General features: G+C 47.9%; 2 protein-coding genes and 1 pseudogene across 7 annotated transcripts; 1 reads left to right on the top strand and 2 right to left on the bottom strand.

Annotated features, from left to right (window-relative positions):
- Positions 1–1,865: 1,865 nt before the first annotated feature.
- BCL2L15 (BCL2 like 15) lies at positions 1,866–7,706 on the bottom strand. 2 transcript variants are annotated; one of them, XM_037152415.2, is made up of 5 exons: positions 7,616–7,706; positions 6,427–6,628; positions 5,989–6,110; positions 2,636–2,860; positions 1,866–1,992 (listed from the first exon to the last, which is right to left on the bottom strand). In XM_037152415.2, the coding sequence occupies exons 2-5, from the start codon at positions 6,563–6,565 to the stop codon at positions 1,975–1,977; spliced, it is 504 nt and encodes a 167-aa protein (XP_037008310.2). In that variant the 5' UTR covers positions 6,566–6,628; positions 7,616–7,706; the 3' UTR covers positions 1,866–1,974. The 2 variants fall into 2 exon arrangements, with proteins under 2 accessions (XP_037008310.2, XP_053511875.1); XM_053655900.1 differs by lacking the exon at positions 7,616–7,706 and adding an exon at positions 7,209–7,597.
- AP4B1 (adaptor related protein complex 4 subunit beta 1) lies at positions 7,625–23,313 on the bottom strand. 5 transcript variants are annotated; one of them, XR_008389838.1, is made up of 12 exons: positions 22,956–23,074; positions 22,603–22,761; positions 21,006–21,230; positions 20,424–20,554; positions 19,926–20,073; positions 18,891–19,387; positions 17,492–17,575; positions 16,656–16,759; positions 15,479–15,686; positions 14,998–15,279; positions 14,242–14,743; positions 7,625–7,713 (listed from the first exon to the last, which is right to left on the bottom strand). XR_008389838.1 is itself a non-coding variant. In XM_037152410.2 (11 exons), exons 2-11 carry the CDS (start codon positions 22,713–22,715, stop codon positions 14,316–14,318), a joined length of 2,220 nt encoding a protein of 739 aa, XP_037008305.2. In that variant the 5' UTR covers positions 22,716–22,761; positions 23,210–23,313; the 3' UTR covers positions 13,988–14,315. The 5 variants fall into 5 exon arrangements, 4 of the variants coding, with proteins under 4 accessions (XP_037008305.2, XP_037008306.2, XP_037008308.2 ...); XM_037152410.2 differs by lacking the exons at positions 7,625–7,713; positions 22,956–23,074 and adding an exon at positions 23,210–23,313 and having other exon boundaries at positions 13,988–14,743; XM_037152411.2 differs by lacking the exon at positions 7,625–7,713 and having other exon boundaries at positions 13,988–14,743; positions 23,019–23,084.
- Positions 10,865–13,200, top strand: LOC119054507 (lactadherin-like; annotated as a pseudogene).
- Positions 23,314–23,418: the final 105 nt, after the last annotated feature.

The raw sequence follows: 23,418 nt of genomic DNA, 5'->3' as shown, positions 1-23,418 counted from the left end.
GAAGGAAATAAACATGCAAGTCCAGGAAGCACAGAGTCCCAATTATGATGGCTATAAAGAGGCCCACTCCAAGACACATCATAATTAAAAGGCCAAAGGTTAAAGATAAAGAGAGACTCTTAAAAGCAAGAGAAGTTAGTACCAGAAGGTTGCCAGATGGAAGGGGAGAATGGGTAAAGAGGTGAGGGGATTAAGAAGTACAAATAGGTAGTTACAGAACAGCCACAGGGGAGTAAAGTACAGTGCAGGGAATGGAGTAGCCAAAAAATTTATACAAGTGACCCATGGACCAGAACAATGATGGAGGGATTGCCTGAGGGAGTAGGGGGCACTGGGTGGAGGTGGGCAAAGGGGAAAAAATCAGCACAACTATAATAGCATAACCGGTAACATATAATTTTAAAAAGAAAGGTCAAAATAATTAGCAGCACCGTGTCTTTATCTTTATGCATTTAGGGGAGCCAGGTAGCTAGCTGGCTGGCTGAAGGGAGGGGATGTGGTTAGCTCTGTAAACTTTAGCCTAAGACATTGACACCTCTTTAAAATAGAACAATGTTTTCCTTCCTGAGTGGAGGTAGGTGATCTGGTTTGGGGGTTTTGGATGGTGTGGCTACTTGATCACTGCTTACTAACCTGGGAGATTATTAAAAACTACCATGAGAAACACAGACCATACAAACCAAATGCCTGGCTTCCCGGGACCTCCAATCACTCGGGGTAGAGCCTGGGGAACGAACACCCTCTCTGGACAAGCCAGGAAACACGGACTGTGCAAACCCCCTCAGACTAAATTCTGAAAAAAAGTGTTACCTTCTCTACAACTGTGTTTGCCCGGAATCATCAGGATCGCAACGGGGTTTAATTGACTCAAGGAGAAATGTTCATTCACCTTTAGAGAAGGGGTCTGCAAATTTAAATGGGCCAGAGAGTAAATATTTTAAGCTTTAAGGGGCCATAGGGTGTGTGCCATAACTACTCACCTCTGCACAGCAGTCCTAAAACAGTCACGTGTGCACGAGTGAGTGTGGCTGCATTCCAATAAAACTTTATTTACCAAAAAAAAAGGAAAAAAGAAGCAGCGGCCGCATTGGCCTGCGGGCTACAACTTGCCAACCCCAGCTGCAGAGCGACGGTTCTCAAACGCCAGCCGTACATCAGAATCACCAGGGAGACTGGTTAGAGAGGTGGGAGCCTGGGCCCCAGCCCACCGCTACAGCACCAGAATCTCTAGGGATGGGACCTGAACATCAGCAATTTGGAAGGTCCACAAGTGACATGCGGGCCACACTTTGAAAGTCACTGTGGTATGTGAGACGGCCCTGTTGTCCTAGATGTGGCCCGGCACTTCCTGCACCCTGTGGCGGTAAAAAGACAGTTGACTTGTCTTTCTCTGTCTGACCTTTCTAATGGAAGAGCAGATGAACAATTGCTATTTTTTTTACTTCCAACCTTGAGAAAGCATAAAATAATTCTGCTCAGGTGAAATTAACATGAAGTTTAGGTTATGAATTAAAAAAAAAATCTTCAACATAAAGTAACAAGGTTTCCCAACCAAAAACCTTCCTGAAATCCTTTTGACTACAAAATTAATAGATAAGATTCTTAACCAAAAACAGGGCTAAATCTGAAGGAATAGTTTACTGTGTGCTCTCTCTTTCCCCAAATGACTCCAGCAGAGGCCTGCCCTGGGTTGCCTGGAATTCCACTATGAACAAGTCATTGCTTTGTGTGTAGAGGTCTTTGCTTCAACAGAACCTCATCACCACTCACATAAAAACGGAAAGCATAAAATCTCTGTGGGCCTCTGGAAGCTGCTCCTGACTTTATGGATAGAAAAATAAATTATACAGCCAAGTTCAGTAAGTGTTTTTTTTTTTTATTTGGTCGTTTATCTGTTTTAATTGCCAGAAATCAATCACCAGATCAGTCCAAGAGAAAGAGATGTTCAGGCTGGGAAACAGTTCTGCCTCCTCTTCAGCTCTCCACATTTTCCTGGGAAGGACAATGAGTATCCAGCGGTCAAAGAGGTGGTCGTCGGGAACTTCCCAAGGAAACCAGGGATGATCTACATGTACGCACAGGGAACGCAGCTCCCACTAGGGTTTCTGCTGACGGTGGCGATGAAGGGGAGTGCTCTATGAGAGCAGAGGCTCCGATGATGACTAAGACATGGGCTTAGAGCGCCTGCTATAGTTCTCACCACAGCAGACAACACTAATTATTTTCTGTTAGATGACAAATACTGAGATGATTCTGAACTGCCTCAACACACACCTGAAGATGTTAGGCAAAGCAAACCCAGGAATCTGCCAGGTAACAGGGTGAAGCCAGTCTGAGACTAGAACTCAACCACAAATACACTTTACAGATGTGTAGGGCTTGGAAATTTGCTTTATAATATACTTAGCAGTCGGTATGTTAGGTGGCATGACTCTGGAGTCCAATGTCCACAGGCTGAGCTTCTGCATGCTCATGGCAAAAAAAAACCCATCCTGGCATTTTTAGCAAAGTCGGGAGGCATGTTTTCCTGCTTGGTTTCCAACTTACAGGAAGAACCATGAATTGGAGTCCCAGGTACTATTCCCAGGCATTACTAGCAAATGCTTAGCAAAGCCAGGGGCCCCGACATACTTACCCAACCTCCCTGGCTCTGGACGAACTCTCGGATGGTGCCATTCCCATTGATCATACTTGTTATGGGTCTCACCATCTGTCTTGCCATTTCAGGAGCCAGGCGGGCCACACATTCAAAGAGTTTCACTGACACCGCCAAACAGGCTCTCCCATAAGCTAAGGTAGGATCCTGAGCACACCAGGCCTCGCTGAGAGAGTTTACTGTGTCCTTAAGGACAGCTTCTACCTGGGGAGAGACACAGGACAGGATCAACGGAGTATCACTGGAAAGTGCAGGAGGCCGCAGGTGCGGGAACCCAGGAAAGCAAGTGTTTCCCAGAGAGCGGCCAGCGTGCCACTGGTCATAGCTAGGTCATCCTAGGGAGTAAACGAATGGACTTTTCTCATTTTAGTTTTGTATTGACTGTAATAGCTGTGAGAAAAAACAGAAGTAGACCCATGATTTCAGAAAGTATTGCCTCTGATGCACCAAATGATTGAAAGAGAAACAAAATGACTGGAGAGAAAACTATGAAGTACATGATAATACAACTGATCAAACTGCAGATATTGCTCGAATGACTGAAGTCTGGGAATCTCTAAAGTTTAAAAAAAAAAAAAGATTTGCTTTTCCTTTGTCCTTCCAAAAAAATCTGGTTCAAAAGCCGTTAGGGAGGGCCGAGCCAGATCTAATCGCAGGGTGCTGTCGGGGCGACCCACGGCAGTCCGAGCGGGCGCTAGAGCCCGGACAAGCTGAGAAGGGTGTCCACGTAAGAGGACCTAGGTCCCCACACCCAGAAACGGTTTCCCTTGAAAAGAAACCAGACCTCCCGGACGACAGCTGATTTCCGGATTGGGACTGTAAAGACAGGTCTCCCGTTAGAAATTAAGGAAGTACTCAGAATGACAGGGACATGCCAAAAAGGCACAGTTCAGAGCGAAAGAACTCCCACTGGCCAAAGCTGGGGGGAGGTGAGCATTCAAATAAATAATGATAGAAGCCCTGGCTGGTGTGGCTCAGTGGATTGGGTGCTGGCCTGAGAATCAAAGGGTCGCCGGTTTGATTCCCAGTCAGGGCACATATCTCGGGTACAGGCCAAAGTTCCCAGTAGGGGGCACGTGAGAGGCAACCACACATTGATGATTCTCTCCCTCTCTTTCTCCCTCCCTTCCCCTCTGTCTAAAAATAAATAAAGTCTTTAAGAAAAATAATGATAATAACATTATAACCCACTGAATAAGGTAGGAATTCATGAGTCTATGTTGCTGTATAAAATAAATGAATAGATTGAGATTGTGATGGGCTATGGGATATTTCCACGGTGTCAAAGTCCCTCCCTACTAAACACGTAATCACAGAAGTGAAAAGAGCAGGTGCAATGGGACAAACTGAAACGAGTGCCAGCTGATGGAGTGAGGACGACACAGCAGCACGTCTGTGATTTTCCCACCAAAGCTGTATCTCCCGAATCTACTTACGAGAAAGTACCAAACACACCCACTAAGGGGCGCTCTAAAGAACAACTGAGCCATATAATCTTCAAGCATCGCAGCCATAAAAGTCAATGAAAGACTCAGGAATTACTCCAGATTAGAGATTCAAAGGGCATAACTTACTGCAACATCTAATTCTGGCCTGTATCTTTTTTTTTATTATTATTTTTTAATTTACTTATCTTTAGAGGGGAAGGAGAGAGGGAGAGAAATATCAATGTATGGTTGCCTCTCATGTGTCCCGTGCTGGCAACTGGCCTGCAACCCAGGCATGTGCCCTGACTGGGAATCGAACCTCGACACTCTGGTTCACAGGCCCGCTGTATCTTTTTGCTGTAAATGACATCATTGAAACAATTGGCAACAGTGAATGGGATCTTAGGATGGGATGAAAATGTATCCTCGACAATTAATTTCCTGGTTCTGATGGTTAGATTGTGGTTACGTAATAGAATGTCCTTGCTTCAAGGAAATATAACAGGATTATGGGGGTGATGAAATATCATGTTCGCTACTTACTACCAAATGATTCTAGTGGGAAATTCTTTGTACAATATATGCAGCTTTTCTGTGAGTTTTCTGTGAGTTTGAGGCTGTTTCAAGAAAAATTTATAATAAAAAAAAATGAAAAGTAGATTCAGCTCTCAGCTACCTAGGAAAAGCGTCCATGTAAGCAGGCAGGTGTAATAAAGCCAGTTCTGCCAGAGTGTTCAGTAGACACACCACCCAAGCTGTGTTAAGCAGGAAGCATACAGCATAATGGTTCTGGGATCAGTCTGGGTCCAGACCCTAATGCCCATACTTGCTGTGTGGGGATGTAAAGTACAGCATAGAAAATGTGGTCAATAACATTGTAATAACTGTGTACAGTGCCAGGTGGGTACTAGAAATTCCAGGGGGGTGGTGAGGAGAGAGGGAACATTTTGGAAAATATATGATTTTCTAACCACTCTGCTATACACCTGAAACTATTACAAAATAATGCTGAGTGTAAACTGTAATGGAAAAATACATTAAAAAAATAAAAGAAAAAAGAAAAAAATACCATGTAACCTAATCACTCATTTCCCTCGTTCTCAATTTCCTTCCCTGCTTAAATGCATATCAAATCAGGAAATACGCACTGAGAGCCTATTAGGTGTTGGGCACTGTTGCATGTTGTGTGACCACAGCAGTGAGCAAAATGGGCTAGACGTTTGCTCTCGCAGTGTTATCTGTAGACAGGGAGGGGTTGTGTTGTGGGTGACAGTTTCTCTTGTGCCTCACCGAGTAGAGCAGAGGTCCAATCAGAAAATAACTGTAAAGCATTTAGAAGATCTCCTGGCACACGGTAAGGGAAAAATTCCTATTAACTACCATTATTGATATTAATGAGTAATGTCTTCTAGAACATCGTCTGCAGTCTTCATAGCCAATACAGAGTCCCAGTGCTATCGCTAGTAACCAGCATTCTGTTGGAGGGCCAGATGTGACCTAGTGGGCTCCCGTACCTCACCCCTCATTGCATCGAACTTGTCAACTGCCTGTCTTTCCTGTATATAATGTCACTGCTGAACTTTGGGTGGGGAGAGATGCCCGCGTCCAGAAGAATAGGTATTGATACAGGTGCCTGTGCCACCAAGCACAGCTTGGACAAAAAACAAATAAAGGAACGTGAACGGTGTCCAGCCTGCACCAGACGCTTTCCACTTCAGTGCCACTAAGGTCCTGCCCTAAGGAAGTGGCGATTGGAGAATTCCTGCCACATCTTCTCGAGTAAAAGTAAGTCCTCAAATCTGTCACAGAACATTTTAGGTCATACTCCTATAGGATTAGTAAGAAAAGGGTATCTGAAATAGTTAGACACAAAAAGCAGTAAATAGAAAGTAGTAGAAACTTGACCTGTCCCCAAGCAGTTTCTTTCATGATGCTTCTGACAGAAGTTTCCAGTTCTTCGTTGAACTGGTCCCCCAACATCCGAAGGCGACCAGCAATGATAGCCACGTCCAAGGTGCAAGCCTCTCCTAAAACAGAGGGAACACAGTCCCAATTGTCACAAAGTTTGAAGGAAAGGCAAGTTCCAGGAATGTGGGCACTGGAGGAAGTGCTATAGGTACGTAAACAATTTTGGCATCCCTCCCTGCCGAGAACATCTTCGATGTTCTGTCAAAGCCAACGGTCAGAAGTCTCCCTTCACGGAGAGCTTCTTTCCCTCCCGTAAAGACTCCAGGTATTGCTGAACGCTTCCCAAGTTTTCCTTTTGAAACGTCAATGGATATTAGAGCTTATACTCAGATTGGCCTATCAACCTGTCATGGCCACCTCAGCCAGGAGCCTTACCTGAATCCACTTCATCCACACCACACAGGCTCCGGGTGGCAGCAGCCTGTGAAGGTATGCCTAAGAAATCTTCGAGAAGAAAGTTCACAATGCACTCCGTCTGCTCCTCAAAAGTCTGGGAGGTCTTCATTTTAGACATTTGCTGCCAAGTTTTGCTTTTCCGCCAACAAGCGATTTGGAGCTCAGCAGGAAGTCAGAGACACTGTAAACCAGCACAGACATCAGTTTCCCTAATGGGACATAAGATCCTAGAGCCTTCCCAACCACCTCCCTTCAAAAACAGATGCTCGGATACGCGGGGCTGCTCTGAAGAGCACACTCGCACAGAACTGGGAACTTCGCTGAAAACTTTCAGTTCCTTGTCTCAAAACCACACCCTAGCCAGCATCTAAGATTAATGAATAACTTTTATAGATAGGTTGCCAATTTAAAACTGAAATAGAGTTGAGGAAGAACCTCTTAGGTAATTTTATTGAGAAACACTTCTCGTGTGGTTCAGTTGCGGTATAACTTCAAAAAGGAAGGGTTTGCCGTTGAATAACAGGCATTCAGGTCCTGATGTTCATGGTTATTCCCCATAATCAGGCAACATTTATTGAGTAGCTATACATAAGGGGCTCTACCTGGTACTACAAATAACACAGAAAAATAACACAGACACAGTCCCCATTGCATGCAGCTAAAGTGTACTTCGGCATGAATGACACATTAAACGACCAGTCACATCATTGCTGTGCTTACTGAGATTAAGTGTGTGATGAGTGTGTAAAAGGGAAACAAACCCAGGGGGCAAGGAAGGCTTCCCTGAAGTAGAAACATCCAAGATGGAGCTCATGGGTGTTCGCTGGGCTGAAAGGGGGAGGAAGACCATTCCACGTAGAGGGAATGTGACACACAAGAGCTGAGAAAGTTAAAAAACAAAGAAAAACACAAACAAAACCTTGGGCATCTGAGGAACTGAAATGCAGATTATACAAGGTATTTCTCAGGGGTTAAATAAGATAATGTGGAATGAGCCGGCAGATGTCATTCCACTGTATCTGATGTACAGTAGATGTTAAATGTCTTCTTTTCAGCCCAAGACCTAAGGACCAGGATCTGGGATGTACTCCCAAACAGGATAAATTAGGATTTTCCTAAAAGGGCTGGACTTCACCCGTTTTACAAGACGTCCGGATTGGACACTCACCCACAATGGCTTCCTTCTTCATGTAGCTACACCTGGACATCGCGTTTGGGGGCCAGAAGCAGAATGCAAATGCATCAGCTTTTCCGGAGTACTTGAACCTGGTGAATGAGTCAGAGATGCAGGCATAGATGCTGAGTCAGTTGCTAAGAATGCAGTTTCTATTATGCAAAATAATCAGAGCCAATCTTTTGTTTTCTACTTCATTTTGTCATAAAAACAAATGATTATAAACTGCTTTGGTCTGGGAACAGGACTTAGTAGCCAAAGGGCCATTTTCATTTGTCATTATTGGTCACTAGGGTTGAAACATTGGTTATTACTAAGTAGGCTTCAGACCTTGAAGGTCAGAAGGTCCCTCAGACATAATTCAAGGCCAACTGCCTGTCCCAGTAGAGCTAATCACTCATAATTGAAGGGTTCCAACAAATACACTGACATAAACCCAAAATAATACACAAAAGCAAAACACATCTGGAAGAGACCATCCAACTGGTGTGAACTGGTGCCCAAGGTAAGTGGCAGAACAGAAATTTAAAACCAAGTCTGTCCTACCTCAAACATTAAACCCTCCCCACAATAATAAACTGCCTTCCTCATTTCACCACCAGTGTGCTCATGGACCCAGCCATCTATGGCCTCTGATCAGTATGATCAGTGTTACAAGGCTACAGATACGAGTGTGCACTCTCCCAGGCACTGTGGAGTCCGTCTTCCTGCTTTATTTTTCTTTGGGCCTCCCAAACCATCTCCACTAGCCCACATCCCCTTCGCTCTTGTTTTTCTGATAGTGTACTCCTAATTGTTACTGAAAGGACAGACTTTTTTCACTGCCACTTGCTTCTTTTGCCATTCAGGCCACAATAATGTACGTCCCTCTCCCAAAACCTCATCTCACTGTATTGCTGGCTCAAAGTCCAGGACCTTGGTGTGTGCACCAGGTCTGCATGGGGGTGAGAACTCTCAGGGACAATTCCTCTTAACGTGGAGACCTACAACTAAGGAAATACTGGGTTGGCCAAAAAGTCCGGTGGTTTTTTCCATAAGCTAAAAAGGCATATTTTTCATTTTCACCAACAGCTCTATTGATTTGGATGTTTTGAGTATGCCTGTCTCCCACGTGGTACAATGTTGATTGCTCTCAATTAGTGTCTCAATGTGCTCACTAGCAACTTCAATTAATCCATCTGACTGTGCAACAGCATCCAGTGAGAAAACTCCAGCATGAGACTTCACAAGCTATTTTTGACACATTCGATCAGTGACAGCACCTTCTCCAGACACTGCACAAATCTTTTCTTGCCTTTCAGTTGCATTGTTACCTTTCTTGAAACAACAAAGCATAAGATGCCAAAAATGTTGCATATTTTCTTCCATGTCCACATTAAAATGGCTGCACAAACATTCACCCATTGGATGGGTTTTTTAAAAATGCACATTGATCACAGCTGTACCAATGCAATCTAACAAAATAGTTTTGAATAAAGTTAAAGGCGACTAAGTGCCGCTAGTGCCATCTTACAGAAAAAAACAAATGTTACTTTTTGGCCAATCCAACAAGTTGTTTGTCTCCCCAAACACCCAATATATGAGAAAGGGATAGAAAAAAATGTAACAATGTAACACAACTCCCATTCAAAAGGAGCAGGAGGGGAAGAGGGGCATGTAGCAATAAAGTCGCGGCCAGGAACCATGAGAACGGTTGTCTCTGCAGTGTTCCAAAGCTCCACTGTCATTAGACGGGTCACATTCTGTTTACCAACTAAGAGAGCCATTCAAAGGCCATTCTTCTCAAAAGTACAGTATCACCTACCCTCATAGATTTAAAATGTAAATACCCAACATCAACACGTCACATCATCAAACCACACATCTACAGAGGCTAAAAAGAGCTCCAAGAGGCAAGGAATATTAAGTAACTACATTTATACATATATATACACACACACACACACATATATATATATATATACACATGTATATATACACACATACATATACACATTTCACATATATGTATATGCATTTTACATACCTATATAAAATGTAGTTATTTATAATATGTGTGTGAGAATATATATACATATATATTCATATACATATACATATACATGGTGTAGTCATTTTGCTTATAAATTAGTAAAACTAAGCTATTGTTAAGACCAATCAGTTCTTCATTGAGATTATCTTAAACGTACACTTCAAACAGCAATAATTTCATATTGTACTATGCCCCTTACATGACAGAAAATGGACCAAGTAGAACAGTTTCATCTTCAAAAAACTCCAAAAGCTGGGATTCCTTCAGTAACGTTTATTCAATTGCTGAGCCACACCTAATTTTCTTTAGGTCAAACTTTTAATCATAGTCTTTAACTAAAAACAAAGTCAACCAATTGACTTAATTTCTGCCCCCTACATTCTGTTGGGCAGCACTTCCAATGGGCAGCATTCTGAGTTCCACTTTTGTTTAACTGAACAAGTCGAAATACAGAGAAGCAATTCTGAAGCCGTTCTGGACCCCGGAATTCCCAGCTCCTGTGAATCCACAGCCTAGAGGTCAACTGTTGTTCCCAACTGGGGGTCATTTTCACCCCCCAGAGCACCTTTGGCAACATCTGGAGACGTTTTTAGTTGTCACAGCTGCGGATTCTAATGGCATCTAGTGGGTAGATGCCAGAGAGACTGCCAATAATCATCCTATAATAAAATCTCCCAGAACAAAGAATGGTTTTGCCCCAAATATCAATAGTGCCATTTTTGAGAAACCCTAGTCAAGGTGGAATTCCATTATTTTCTTCATAGTTGATACAAGACAACGCTTCAAACACTAATCCCAAAACACCCTCAGAATCTGGCTTTGTAAACGGTTCCGTCAATAAATACTTGAGCAATCACTAGGTGGCAGACATTGTAAAGGAAACAAAGATCATCACTGTCCTTAGAAATGGCACAGTGGAAACAAACAGCTTGTAAAACCCAAGCCCTGACCCTAAATTCGATACTGCCTGTTATCCACGCCTATTAAGAGCCTAGCTGGGAGAAGAAATGGGTGAAACGTTATTCGGAGGATCTGGGGTCCAGCAGTCACGTGAAACCCATTACTAACTAACTTCCCGTGGGAACCTTATGCATGTCACTCAGTACCAGGTTCTGAGTGTATGAAACCACCTGTCAACTTCTTTCAGAAGTCAGAATTAGAATGTCCCTTCCTCTCTGATGACAACTGTGTAACTATTTGTCTCCCCTCTGATGGCCCAACCACTTACAGAGCTAAATTTGCAGCTCAACTGTATCAACTATGTGGACGCTCACCACAGGTGTGTTTCCCGTCTCCAACCCAGCTGGTCCTAACTAGCATTTTCATTTTCCCTATTCTAGATTCTCTAGTTATTTCTACCTTACCATCATTTTATTAAACCTGTTCTTGCACCCTGGCTGCTGTAGCTCAGTGGATTGAGTGCGGGCAGCAGGCCAAAGGGTCACCACTTCAATTCCCAGTCAGGGCACACGCCTGGGTTGCTGACAAGGTCCCCAGTAGGGGGCGTGAGAGAGGCAACCACACATTGATGTTTCCCTCTCTTTCTCCCTCTCTTCCCCTCTAAAAAAAAAAAAAAAATCTTTAAAATAAATAAATAAATCTGCCTTAAGTTATCTCAATTAACATTTAAAGTGTGGCCAGGTATACAATAGAATTAACAGTGATATAAATAGAATTAACAGTGAGAGCAAGCTGCAAGCCCAGAGACCAGAAACCCTTCTGGGCAGACGGAAGCTGTGCTGAGTCCCCAGCACTGAGAGGCATTGGAGCTGCTGCAGGAAGGCAGGTGAGGGGATGCAGGGAGGGAGACCTCTCCGGGTGTAACCACAACCAGAGCTGGAGAGCACAGAACCCCTCAATGTTGGCTTGTTCCCTGCACACCATTCCTCGTGCTATAAACGTGAGTTATTAGCCCACTGCGGTAAAAAGGCAGACAGGGGCTTCTGGAACCATTCTGGGCTAGTGCAACTCCCCTCAATGCCAGGAACCCTTGGGAAGGGGGAAAACAAGCTTCGAATGAAGGAAGTGAAGGTGCCTGACTAGCAGTGTGGCAGAGGTCACGGGGCAGGGGCAGGAGTGAGAGCCCCATGGTGTGCACAGCTGCACCCCCCACCCCACGTCCCCCGGCGCTCTGCCCCTCCATCGCCCCGCCTCCGGGGACTTCTGTGACTCCAGCGAGTGTCTGAACAGTGGGACCTGCTTCTTGGGCCAGGACAGCCTCCCCCCCTTCTACTGCCTCTGCCCTGAAGGCTTCATGGGCCTCAGTTGCAACGAGACTGAGAAAGGTCCTTTCCCAAACCCCTGTCACAATGATGAGTCCTCACTGGGTGATCAATGATTCACACGGCTGAGACTCTTCACCCAGTACACCTGCAAGTGTCCTCAAGGTTACACAGGCACCCACTACCAGGCCATCTGTGCCACGCCGGTGGGCATGGAGACCAATGCCACCGTCGACTGGCAGATCTCCACCTTGTCCGTGCACTTGGGCTTTGTGGGTGTGCAGCGCCGAGCCCCGGAGCTGGTCCACCTGCACTGCACCGGCATTGTCAGTGCCTGGACAGCCAGCAACCACAGTAAGATCCCCGGATCCACGTGAAACTGACGTGCAATATGCGGGTGACGGATGTGGTGACACACGGCACTAGCTGCGCAGGCAGTGCCAAGTAGTGAAGACTTTCCAGGTGGCTTACAGCTTCAGTGGGGAAAAATTCCAGTCCATCCAGGAAGAAGGGGACTCAGGAAACAAGGTATTTATAGGTAATTTGGACGATGGCCTGAAGGCGGTCTTTGACTTCCCTCTAGAGGTGCAGTATGATGCCCATTGTCTGCCACGGAGGCTGCACCCTGCACTTGGAGCTCCCAGGCTGTGAGTTGAATGGGGGTGCCGAGCCCCTGGGCCAGAAGGACAGTGCCACCCCCAACAGGAACATTACAGCTTCCACACCTACAGGACCTGGGGCCTGAGTTCCTCCAGCCGGTGTCCTTTCTTTGAGGCTTGACACACAGAGCAAGCTCAAAGTCTGGGCTGCTGAGAGAAACTCTGCATCCAAGTGGCTGCAGATCGACTTCAGGTTTCAGAAGCAAGTGACCGGCATCCTTAAGCAGGAGGCCTGAGACTCCGGCCACATCTGGCATGCGGCAGCCTACGAGGCAGCCCGCAGTGATGAGGGCATGAACAGGACCCCGCACAGGGAGCCGGGGACAGCAAGGTCTTCCCAGGCAACATGGACACTGATTCCCACGGGAAGAATGTGTTTGAGAAGCCCTTCCTGGCTCACTTTGCACCCTGCCTGCAGCCTGGCACCACCAAGTCACCCTGCATGTGGACTGTCAGGCTGTTGGTAGGCTTGCGGAAGTGACCGGGAAGGCCGAGGGGCACTTGCCCCTTCCCTGGTCCTCCTGACCTGCTGTGGACCCCTGCCTCTTCCGCCTACCCCCCACTACCGATGACAGCGCCCCGGTGAGGCTTTGGTCCCTTCTACCTTCCTCCGTCCTTCTCCAGCCAAACTTCCCACATGCCCCACCTCCCACCGGCCCCTGGTGCCCAGCCCTCATGCCGTCCCATTTCCTTGGGCGCTGTGGGAGTTGAGGAAGTCTGGGATGTGGGTTACCTGTACCTCTACAGATCCCTGATTCCAGCCTGTGTCCTCCACAGGCTGCCTCCCACACCCCGTCCCCACGGCCCTGAGGCTGCCACCCCCACAGCTGCCACCTAGACCCTGACACTCCCCCTTTCCTCCCTAGAGACCCCACTTGACCCTGGATGAGGTGGGCCTGTGGAGAGATGGAGGAGGCAGGTGGGCAAGCGGGCCCTGGGCGCTGCTGGCTCCTCACTGGAGAGCACATTGACAGCTTCCAAACTATACCACTGAAAACACAGTGACAAGAAAACAGTAACAGTAGTACTGCTAGATGTCTGTACTAACTGCTCTCACGGTTTGCAGGGGACCCTCAGTGAAGGTAATGAGGGTCACAGACTTCCTGAAAGAGCTCACGACTGAGAACACTGAAAGATAAGACCCGGTGTTACTTAAATAAAGATTTGGGGGCGAGGAATATTCTAGGCTAGAAATAAAAGAAAGTGTCAAGGCACAGAGGTGAGAGAGAGGCCAGTGTATCGGGGACCGGGGCTCTTTTGCTTTTTCGAAACCACTTGTAAACCACTTGCAAAAAGTGGTTTGCTTTTGCCAGAACAGAGGGTGTCAGAAGGACTGGCCAGCCGTGAGACGGAAGACTGGCAACTCCGGCCTCAGACGCATGGGGACAGTCAGGGGTTTCTGCACTGGTCCAGGGGAGAAAACATGGCGCCCACGAATGATGACTCCGTCTGCGTCCACACACATCAAGCGCCTTTAATCACTGAAACTCCCTGAACCGACCAGAAAAGAATGTGCACTTGACCCCGACCCCATTCCATTCCCACGCCTTCACCACCACCACTGACCTTTACAATATCACCTGGAGAGATACAGTCATTCACCAGTAGGTCTGAGAGGGATAAGTCAATGTTTTTTGGACAAAAACATAAGAACCCTGATTCCCAGATTTCCCAGTCTCCTTTGCGTTTGACATTATCTGGACTTACAAGCAGCTCCAAGCAGAAGGACTAAGAAACTCCGCCAGCTGTTCACCTCACTCCGGACAGGCAGCGCGACGTGGCTAGGACTTTATGTCTCCGATGGTTCCCAGCACAGTTGCTAACACAGAGGCGAAGCTGCCCAGGGCCTCGGTCCTCGCCTGGCTCTGCTTCACGGAGACCTGCACTGCCGAGGTCTCGGGCCCCCACAGCAGCTCCGTCAGGAACAGACAGCCGGTGTCATCCTGAGCACTCAGGTAGGCTTTCCAGGGCTGGGCCCCCGCCCTACTCACTGCGATGGTCTGGATGTTCACGACTCGCAGGGCCATCTGGAGCGTGTCAGGATGGACCGCTCCCTGCCAGGGGAGCGTCTGCCGATGGGCGACTTCGAGGCTAAGCCACGCTTTCTCAAAAGTCTCAGCAGCGAGGTGGTGACTGGGGACTAGCATGAGGGCTCCGGAGTCGGGCAGTTCTTGTACCTTCTCCTTGTTCTCTTCAGGAATCAGGGTTCCTGCGAGAGTCAGGAGGCTAGTGTCAGAGACATTCTTAATTTACAGAAACTACATTTTTTAATCTAGATTTCCCAAAGTACACAATGTGACCTTTATCTTTGCATAAATGGCTCAGATGGCCTATGATGAACCTCTCTCTTGCTTACAAGCTCAGGCAACAGTCGGAGATTTAGCTAGGGCATCTGCTTCCTACCAGTCACTGCAAAAGATAACAACGCTTTTGTGACGAGATATAAAGTAAGGACTACGTTACCTGATGCAGCAAAGGCTGCAGTGCTGGGCAGCTCTGGGCCACGATGCTCTGCCCCTTGGCATTTAGAGATGGTGGCCCAGCGGGCTTTGCCATATACTGGCACCAGCGTGTTAAAGTCTGAGGCCCAGCTATTCACAGGTCTTTCTGCCTGATCCTCCAAAAGTCCAAGAGACGGGTCAGACTTGGGGCTACACAGGATCCGCTTAACTTCATCCACGCCAGCCAAGAGGAGGCGGTAATAGAAGAGACCTCGGTCCCGCACTGCCATATCCTTTTCTTCCTCTGGAGCAAGGCGACAGACTGAGTTAATGGAAACCAAAACCAGTCTCCTCCCACCCCTGTGCCAACCAGAATAGGAGGGGACAGTGAAGGACAGAGGGAACCCCAGGGAACATTAACATTTTCGTCTTCGGTCCCAGACGTGATTCACGGAGCAAGGCAGGCCGTGGGAATTTTTGCTGAGGGTCGCGGCGGAACCCACCTACGCAGTAACACAACAGGCGCCCCAGCGCGTCCTGGCACTCGGCGGGGCGCGAGAGGAACAGGCGCAGCAGGGCCGTGAGCAGCTCCATCTTCACGGCCGGAAACATCTCTGACTTCACGTTCTCTGCAAAGTCTTCCAGCACATAAGGTGCGTTGGGAATCCTTTCTCCGTGGACACCCAGGAGCCAAATGAGCGCCTGCTTCCCCTGGGGAATGAAGGGGTAGGAACAAGCGCTCGACCTCTGGTTGTCTAAAGCACAGGAGACAGGACACAGTTACAGGGTTTGCTTTCTCCCTAGTGCCAGCGAAAAGAGTGTAACTTTTCACTTTTAAAAATCTTGTACCGTGTTGATCTCACCTCTTTTACTTTCTACATCAAATAGAAATGAAATTCTACTTCACCAAAGGAGATTCAAGACTCTTACTGTCTGCGCTGATGTGAAAACGAGGCTTCCTCAGCTTTGGGCCCCCTCCTCCAACCTGAGGTTTATCGTCCCAGTGAGAGCTACTGAAAGGTTTCTCTAAATGCCTTCATGTTGACAAAGTCATCGTGGTGGTCAACCTGGAGTGCCAATCAGAGTCATCTGTAAGGCTTCTTAAAAATATATGTGTCTGCCTTGGCTGGTGTGGCTCAGTGGCCTGCGAACCAAAGGGTCACCAGTTCAATTCCCAGTCAGGGCACATGCCTGGGTTGCAGGCCAGGTCCCCAGTAGGGGACGCGCAAGAAGCAACCACGCGATGTTCTCTCCTTCTTTTCTCCTTTCCCCTCTCTAAGTAATAAGTAAATAAAATACTTAAAAATATGTGTGTGTGTGGGGGGGGGGTTCTTCACTCTTGCATATTTAAGTCAGTGGAACTGAGGTGAAGCCTGGATATTTGTAAAAATTCCACAAATGATTTTGACTTTTATTGTAGCTGAGAACTCCAAGATTTAAATTTGACTCAAAGGTATTCAAGAGAACAATGATATCAAAATATCTGTAATGAAAACCATAGACAGGTCCTAATGTTTTTATACTTTATATCCCATCTGTACCCAAAAGAGACTCAGAGATGGCCATCAATTCTAAGAATCTCCACTTTCAGACACTGGGTAGAAAGAACGCATAGATTCATGGCAGAGGGCAGGGTCCCATGCAGGGTCCCTCGGTCTCAAAGTCAAGGAGAATTGCTACCTCGCTGTCCTGAATGGTGTCCTCGCAGCCGGGCAGGGCCTGACACACGGCATCCGTGCACTGAGGACACAGCCACACCAGGTCTCGGAACGTCTGCACCACCACTACAGCACAGTGCGGGACACAAGAGCGCAGGGTTAGAGCCACCGCGAGGGAGAAGCCTTATGACAAGTCCTCTGTTCAGACTGGATCTTAGGTGAATTTTTTCAAATGGGCGTTGGAGAGTGGTCCATGACTATCTGAGAAATGCCTGACATAGGCCATGATTTTTAAGTGAATGTCGCTCTAGTGCCATGGGGAAAAATGAGCGAATAGATGTGAAAGCCCTTGGTGAGAAGGTGAAGCTGTATGCAAACATGGGGGGATGTCATTGAATGACACTCCGAAGACCATATAAATGGAGCCGCCGGGCTGGGACTAGTGAGCCAAGCCAGGGACCGAGGGTGTACAATTTAGAAAGACACACAGGGTTAGCGCTCGTACAAACCGAGAGTGAGTGCCCCTTTAAATGTGCTTCCTCAGCACTTGGCTTGCCTCTCCCCGGCCCAGCCCTTTAAGCCACTGCTTTCACTATGAGGCCATGACAAAAAGAGAAGTCAAGGTAGGGAAGTAAGAGGCCGGGCCAACCCAGGCACCTTCATCACCTATGGTGCAGCCTGTCACCCCACGGCCACCTAAGACTCTGGCCTGTTAGATCCCTGGAGACCACGCTTCCCTGAGGGCAATAGGTGAGGATGCAAAGAAAAAAGTTTAAACATCTGTTATTCAACAGTAAGTATTTTTTGAGCACCTACTCTAGGCCAGGCAAGTGACAAAAAGCCCTAGAAAGCCAGTACCTGTGGTGAGGTGCTCCTGTCGAAGACCCAGCAGCTCCGTTAGGATCTGCACACACTGCTCTGTGTAGGTCCTGGCGATGCTCCCTGAGGACGAGGAAGGAAAAGCAGAGAAAACTGCTCAGTCACATACTGGCACCTCATTAATAATTTCCCACCAGCCAAAAACAAAAACAACCAGCCCTGGCTGGTGTGGCTCAGTGGATTGAACACTGGTCTGTGAACGAAAAGGTCACAGGTTTGATTCCTGGTCTAGGGCACATGCCTGGGTTTCAAGCCAGGTCTCCAGTAGGGGGCGCGTGAGAGGCAACCACGCATTAATGTTTCTTTCTTTCCCCTCCCCTCTCTCTAAAAGTAAGTAAATAAAATCTTAAAAAACAAGTAAATAGAGACAAAGACAACCAGAGATGCCTAAAAACATTGCCCCTTGCTTGATGAAATGTGAATCTAAGTTTGCTATAAAGAAAATTTGGTAAAAATGTATCCATTTCTTGTCTGTTTGTCATAGACCAGTTGAAAACCGAACGTTCCTGGAAGAAGAATTTCCCATAGACCAAGGCTGAGAACTCTCAGTAACAAAGAACTTTTGTCTGGCAGGCTGGTGAGAGGCAGCAGTGTGCGCTGCGACACACCTGCACGGAAAGGTTACCGCTGGGAAGCGACCGCAGCCTCCTGGCCGCAGGATTTCCACTCTCTGCCTGGTCCCTCTGCTCTGCCCCTAAAGACAGCCACGCCTTATTCCACACAGGAGGGCTCCTCCTCCTCCTCCTCCTCCTCCACGGGAAGCTCTCCAACACTTAGCTCCCCAGCTGCTGTCATTCTGTGGGTTACTCTAGCTTTTAGATTCCAGACAGAGTAGTTTGGAAAGGTCTGTAAGGTCAGGAGGTATTTGGTGTCAGTCCGTACTCAGCACTATACGGAGCCCACGGGAGCCGCTCCATAAACGAGGGTGACTTCACACAGGATCTTGAGTCTGGGAAGCTGGGGTCCGGCCTCAGTTCAGGAGCCTCATGACCTTGTGGACATGCAATGACCTTTAGATGTCTGGGTTTCTTCATCTTTAAAATGAGGTTAATTACACTTGTCCACTTTTCCTGACCACCTCATAAGACAGTGGTAAGATGATGACCAGGAAAGCAATTTGGATAGCAGACAACAAAAGGCCATACAAATTTTAAGTATTATAATCTGAGTTTCCTGCATTCTCTATCCTGAAAGATATGGCAACACCAGGGTTAACAAAAAAAACCTTCCTCCCCTCGTTCATCATCACTGCCCCAATTCTTTGGTGCAAGGTGCTGTGTCTCTGAGATAAGACTCCTCCCCTTTCATTCCCTCTGGTTCCACAGAGTTCTAGGTGGGTGGTGTAGGCTCTCAGAAAGGAGAGGCAGAGGACACCCACCGATGGCAGAGATGGCAGCCTGCGCAAAGTCGGCGGACACGTCAGTGCAGTACCCCCGAAGCTCCTCCAGCACCTGCTGCACATTCTCGTCATTCACCAGCTCACACAGCACCTCCACCTTCTGCAGTTTGATGTAGTGTGGCTCCGAGTAGGAGCAGAAGAACTTCTTGTAGTGGCCACTGAAGTGACCTGGCAAACTGTGCAAGATCTGGCGCACGTGACAGAGGGCCACAAAACAGAGCTCACGGCTCTCTGACGAACAGGCCGCCAGCAATGGCCCCTTGACTCGCACGAGCACGTCCGTTTGTACGTGAGGGAATTGCTTTGCCAGGACCAGAAAGAGTTTGGTGGCTCCCATCACCACACTTGGGCTACTGCTCTTGAGAAAGCTGTCCAAGAGATTAAGAATGTCAAACAGTTCCTCCTCACTGCGGGGCTGGTAGCGTAGCAGGAAGTTCAGTACTTCGGCCTGACCCCATTGGTCCAGTTTGGGCATTCTATCCAAAAAGAAAACAAAAGTGCTATTTTAGCAACCAAATTAAGACTATCTCCATGCTACTGTCACCTGTTTTCATAACAAAGGGAGACTTCTTAAAAATAGGCTGTGCCATAATCAAACTATTCTTTCCATATACTCTTTAAGGCTTACACAAAATACTTTAAATTCTGAGACGAGTTTATAGTACAAATGCTCACTCATCTAAGGCCAAAGACGTGATCGTGATCACTTCGCCCTAGATCCGGATCTCCTACATTTTAACACAGCGCACGTGGCTTGGGGGGGGGGGGGTGTAATGACTGCAGAGGAGGACAGGACATCCCCACAGGATGTTTGTGCCAGATCACCGAAAGGACCTAAGGTGAGTGAAAGAAATTCTCTCCATGCAATATGAGGAAGTTCATAGTCGTGAACGACTTTCTTTGCTACCCTAAAGAAAGTATTCACAACCTCTCCTTAACTCAACCCACTGGTAAGATCCCCTAAGATGCAGATCTCTTCATAATAAAAAGGGCACCAAGGCGAGGCATCCAAACCGATTCAGGAGATGGTGGGCGATGGGCTTATTGATGACAACACCTCCTTCCTGTTTCAGAATTTCCTCTAGAGATCTCAGGCAGTTTACCACCACAATTGGGTCCTGGTCACGCAGCAAACTGTAGAGTTCATTCACCAGGGCACCATCTATAAAAGAGAAAGCAGACCTCAGGTAAAGAAGAAAAAGCTTCAGAGTCACAGGAATAGAGCCGCAGCAGGAGCTCCTGGAAGACAAAGCTGAGCTTCTCTGCTCCAAAAATCACAAAGGCAATACAAAGTCAAGGCCAAAAACTTGCCATCTCCACTCCACTCTAAGTAGCTAAGGCAAAGGATTAGAGGGCCCCAAAGAAAGGGCTCCTCTAATCTCAGAAAATATCAAACCTTGCTTCCTACTTAAAGGGACATGCACAGAAACAGGGCTCCATAATCTTTCAGTGTCATACATACAGTGCAGGCACAAATACACAATGATTAAGATGGGTTACACTGACACTTACCCACTTCAGAGTCCCCGTGAAGATTATGCATCTTGGCACAGCCAAGGACTGCCACCCGCCTGACGTACGAAGCCTTATCCCGCAGACCGTGGAGAACAGGCTGTTGGATGTACTCCTGCACACCAGGCATCCTAGGCAACACACCCCGGTATCAGCCAGATCCTGGAATCCTAGTTTTGACACAGTCAGCCCCTAATAACTGAACAGAGGATTCGATGGATGTCTGAATGTGCACTGGTCAGATGATGAACTGGAGAAAGCTGCTGCCAAACTTAAAAGGCCTATTTGACCTTTCATTTGGAATACTGCTGCACAGGCAGCAAAAATACACACACACGTGTAATTGTTTAGAAATCTTTAAACCTGAACTAAGAACTATCTCACCTAGAGTGAGGATGGAAAACTCCCTCTAATGAACCTATGTGGTGTAAACCAAAGCAATGGCTGAAGATCTGTGTTTTCAGCTTACAACACTGGTTTTCCCAGGACGAAGGAGCTCAAATACATGATCATTGAAAACCTGCCCTTTGACCTCCTGAACTCCTCAGCCCCTGAGAAACAAGCAGGGCAGAGAGTGCTCACCTGAGGCTACACATGCTCCGTAGGGCCAGCCCTCGCACCATCGGGTTGGGGTCCGAACAGTCCTTGCACAGCGTGTTGATGGTCAGCAGAGCCAGATCTGGCTTCAGCGGGGCATATGTGCACATGTAGTGATAAACTAGCTTCTTCTGAACTATATCGATGGTGGCACTGGCCTTTACCATTTCCATGAAAACACCAGACATGTCCACACCTTGAGTCATGTGCCTGAAATCAACACACATAGCAAGAAGCAGCAAAACGTATAATCCCCAACCCACCGTGGGCAGTGTTTTATACCTGTCCTGGTTATCCAACTAGAGCGATCTCTGAGAGAGAAGCACCCGGGTCCCCCTTGTCTATTATGTTACACCAGGGACTTACAATAACTATTCTATTCATTCAACCAACACTTACTGAACTCCTGGTTCATTCCAGTGAAATTCAACTTTTACACATCAGGGAGATGCTCTGGGGACATAATCTTGAAGAAGGTATGGTCGTATATCTTTAACAACTCAAAGACTACTGAGAAGCCAGGCCAGAACACCACTAACTAACTGCAGTACAACAGACAGAGGTCTACTACTGCCAGGAAATCACGAAACATTTCCACAGAGGAAGTAACAGCTGAACCAGCAAGGCTCACCAGGCAGGTGTGTAGATAGGTAATAACACACACCCTGTGGCAGATAGACATGAGCAAGAATGGTACATTCTTCGGAGTCTACAGGCAGAGTGAGCCACATGTTCCCTGGGTGCTATGATTTAAAAAAAAAAAAAGTTTGGACTTAATTTGGTAAACCATTTCTCCACCTATGGTCTCCTACAGGAATCAGATGGGATATGTGTTAAAAATGCAGATTCCTGGGTTCCATTTCACCCTACTGAAATCACAATGACTGCATTGGAGGAAAAATCTACATTTTTTAAAGCACCCCAAGGGCCTTCTGTTCATGCTAAAGTTTGTGATCACCAGCTACAAGCAAGACGCATATGTTCAAATTCATATGTTGGAAAAATCATTCTGCCTGAAATGAGGGGGCAAGGGGACCTGCTAGTATGGTCTGGCGATTGCATTTTCACTTGGGAATGAAACCAGAACAGCAATGCCTTTTTTTTTTTTTTTTTTTTTTTTTTTTTGAAAGGATGGCTATTTAGAACTCTGGATTCATCTGACTTGAGAAGCGAAGATTGAGCTCAAGATTGGTTCCCTGGCTTGGTCAACAGGGTAGCGACAGTCTTCAACACAGATACATGGAAGAGCAGGCATGGGGAGAGGAAAGGACATAAGTGCTATTTTGCGTGTCTTTGAAGAAGCATCCTGGGGAAAATGCCACCCAGGCGGAGCATGTGGGTCTGAAGATAAGAACGGTCTGTACCGGGTATGATAGACGTCTGGGAGTCAGCAGTTTAAAGATATGGATGAAACCAGCCTGCTGAAAAAACAAGGTAAAAAATAGCCTCCCGGGAGGAGACCGAGATGGCACTCCAGAGAAGCAGGAAGCCCAAATCCCAGCACTGCCTGGTTCAGTCTCCCGTTCTTGGGGCAGCTGGCCCGTGGAGCCTGGGGCGGAGGAGCGAGGGCGTTGGCTGATACCTAATCACTCGCTGGATCACATTCCGGTAGCGCAGCCTGTCCGCCTGAATGTGAGGGTTACACAGAGCTCTCTTCAGCTCCTTCACCACGTCCTCGGAGCCGAGGTACGGCATCTTCCCGAACGCTCCCGGAGCGTTCCCCCAGCATCGACGTGGGAACCTGGGTAAAGCAAGTGCCAGTGAAACGACCAGAAGCGGGATCGCCCCGCGGCCGTGGCCTCCCCGGGGCCTGGCACACCCAAGCTTCGCCCGGCTCAGCCCCGGACCCGCCCCCAGCCCCACCGCCGCCGGCCCTAGGGTTCGTCCCGCTGGACATGCCCGCCGGCTCGCTCCGCCCACTGCTCAACCCTCTACCTTTAGGCCCCCGGCCCCCGGCGGGATTTCCAGTCCCGCAGGCCCCGGGTCCACAGACCCCACCCTCTCTCTCCGGAGCCGCCTGTCTGACGCCTCCACGCGTTGCTGTCCCCGATACGCCCTATCACGCTTTCGGCGGAAGTCCCGCCTCCTCCTCGGAGACCACGCAGAGCAGCTGCCACTCACGCTCTCCTATCGAGCGCCGAGCGCCGCTGGGGCCCCAACCTTTGGGTGCCCTTCCCCCAAGCTCTCACCTCAGAGCGCGGCCCGCGGCTCCGTCGGCGGGGAATCGGAAATTGGCTGCTTTGGCCTGTCTCCGCCCAAGAGCGCGCGCTTTGAGTGGAGAGCTCCAGCACGCGGGTGGGAATTGACGCTCCGCGCGCGGGTGCGAGCGACGCCCCCCAGGGCGGTTTCCACAGTGTGCGAGTCCACCTCGACTCCCCGAGCACCGTCACTTCCTTTT

Source organism: Artibeus jamaicensis, unplaced genomic scaffold (genome assembly GCF_021234435.1).
Source record: "Artibeus jamaicensis isolate MK-2021 breed Jamaican fruit bat unplaced genomic scaffold, CSHL_Jam_final scaffold_1689, whole genome shotgun sequence".
In the NCBI taxonomy this organism is placed as follows: domain Eukaryota; kingdom Metazoa; phylum Chordata; class Mammalia; order Chiroptera; family Phyllostomidae; genus Artibeus; species Artibeus jamaicensis.
Note: the sequence above shows the minus strand (reverse complement) of the source record. Positions and strands in the feature narration are given on the sequence as shown.

Excerpts from the sequence above, each read along its gene's own strand:
- BCL2L15 (XM_037152415.2), bottom strand. The coding sequence starts at position 6,565 with ATGTCTAAAATGAAGACCTCCCAGACTTTTGAGGAGCAGACGGAGTGC. Across the intron at positions 6,111-6,426 it reads TGTGGATGAAGTGGATTCAG|GAGAGGCTTGCACCTTGGAC; the intron begins GTAAGGCTCCTG and ends CCTCTGTTTTAG. Across the intron at positions 2,861-5,988 it reads AAGAAACTGCTTGGGGACAG|GTAGAAGCTGTCCTTAAGGA; the intron begins GTCAAGTTTCTA and ends GTCTCTCCCCAG.
- AP4B1 (XM_037152410.2), bottom strand. The coding sequence starts at position 22,715 with ATGCCGTACCTCGGCTCCGAGGACGTGGTGAAGGAGCTGAAGAGAGCT. Across the intron at positions 19,388-19,925 it reads GCCCACCATCTCCTGAATCG|AATGCCCAAACTGGACCAAT; the intron begins GTTTGGATGCCT and ends CTTTTTGGATAG. Across the intron at positions 17,576-18,890 it reads GGCTGCCATCTCTGCCATCG|GGAGCATCGCCAGGACCTAC; the intron begins GTGGGTGTCCTC and ends CCTCGTCCTCAG.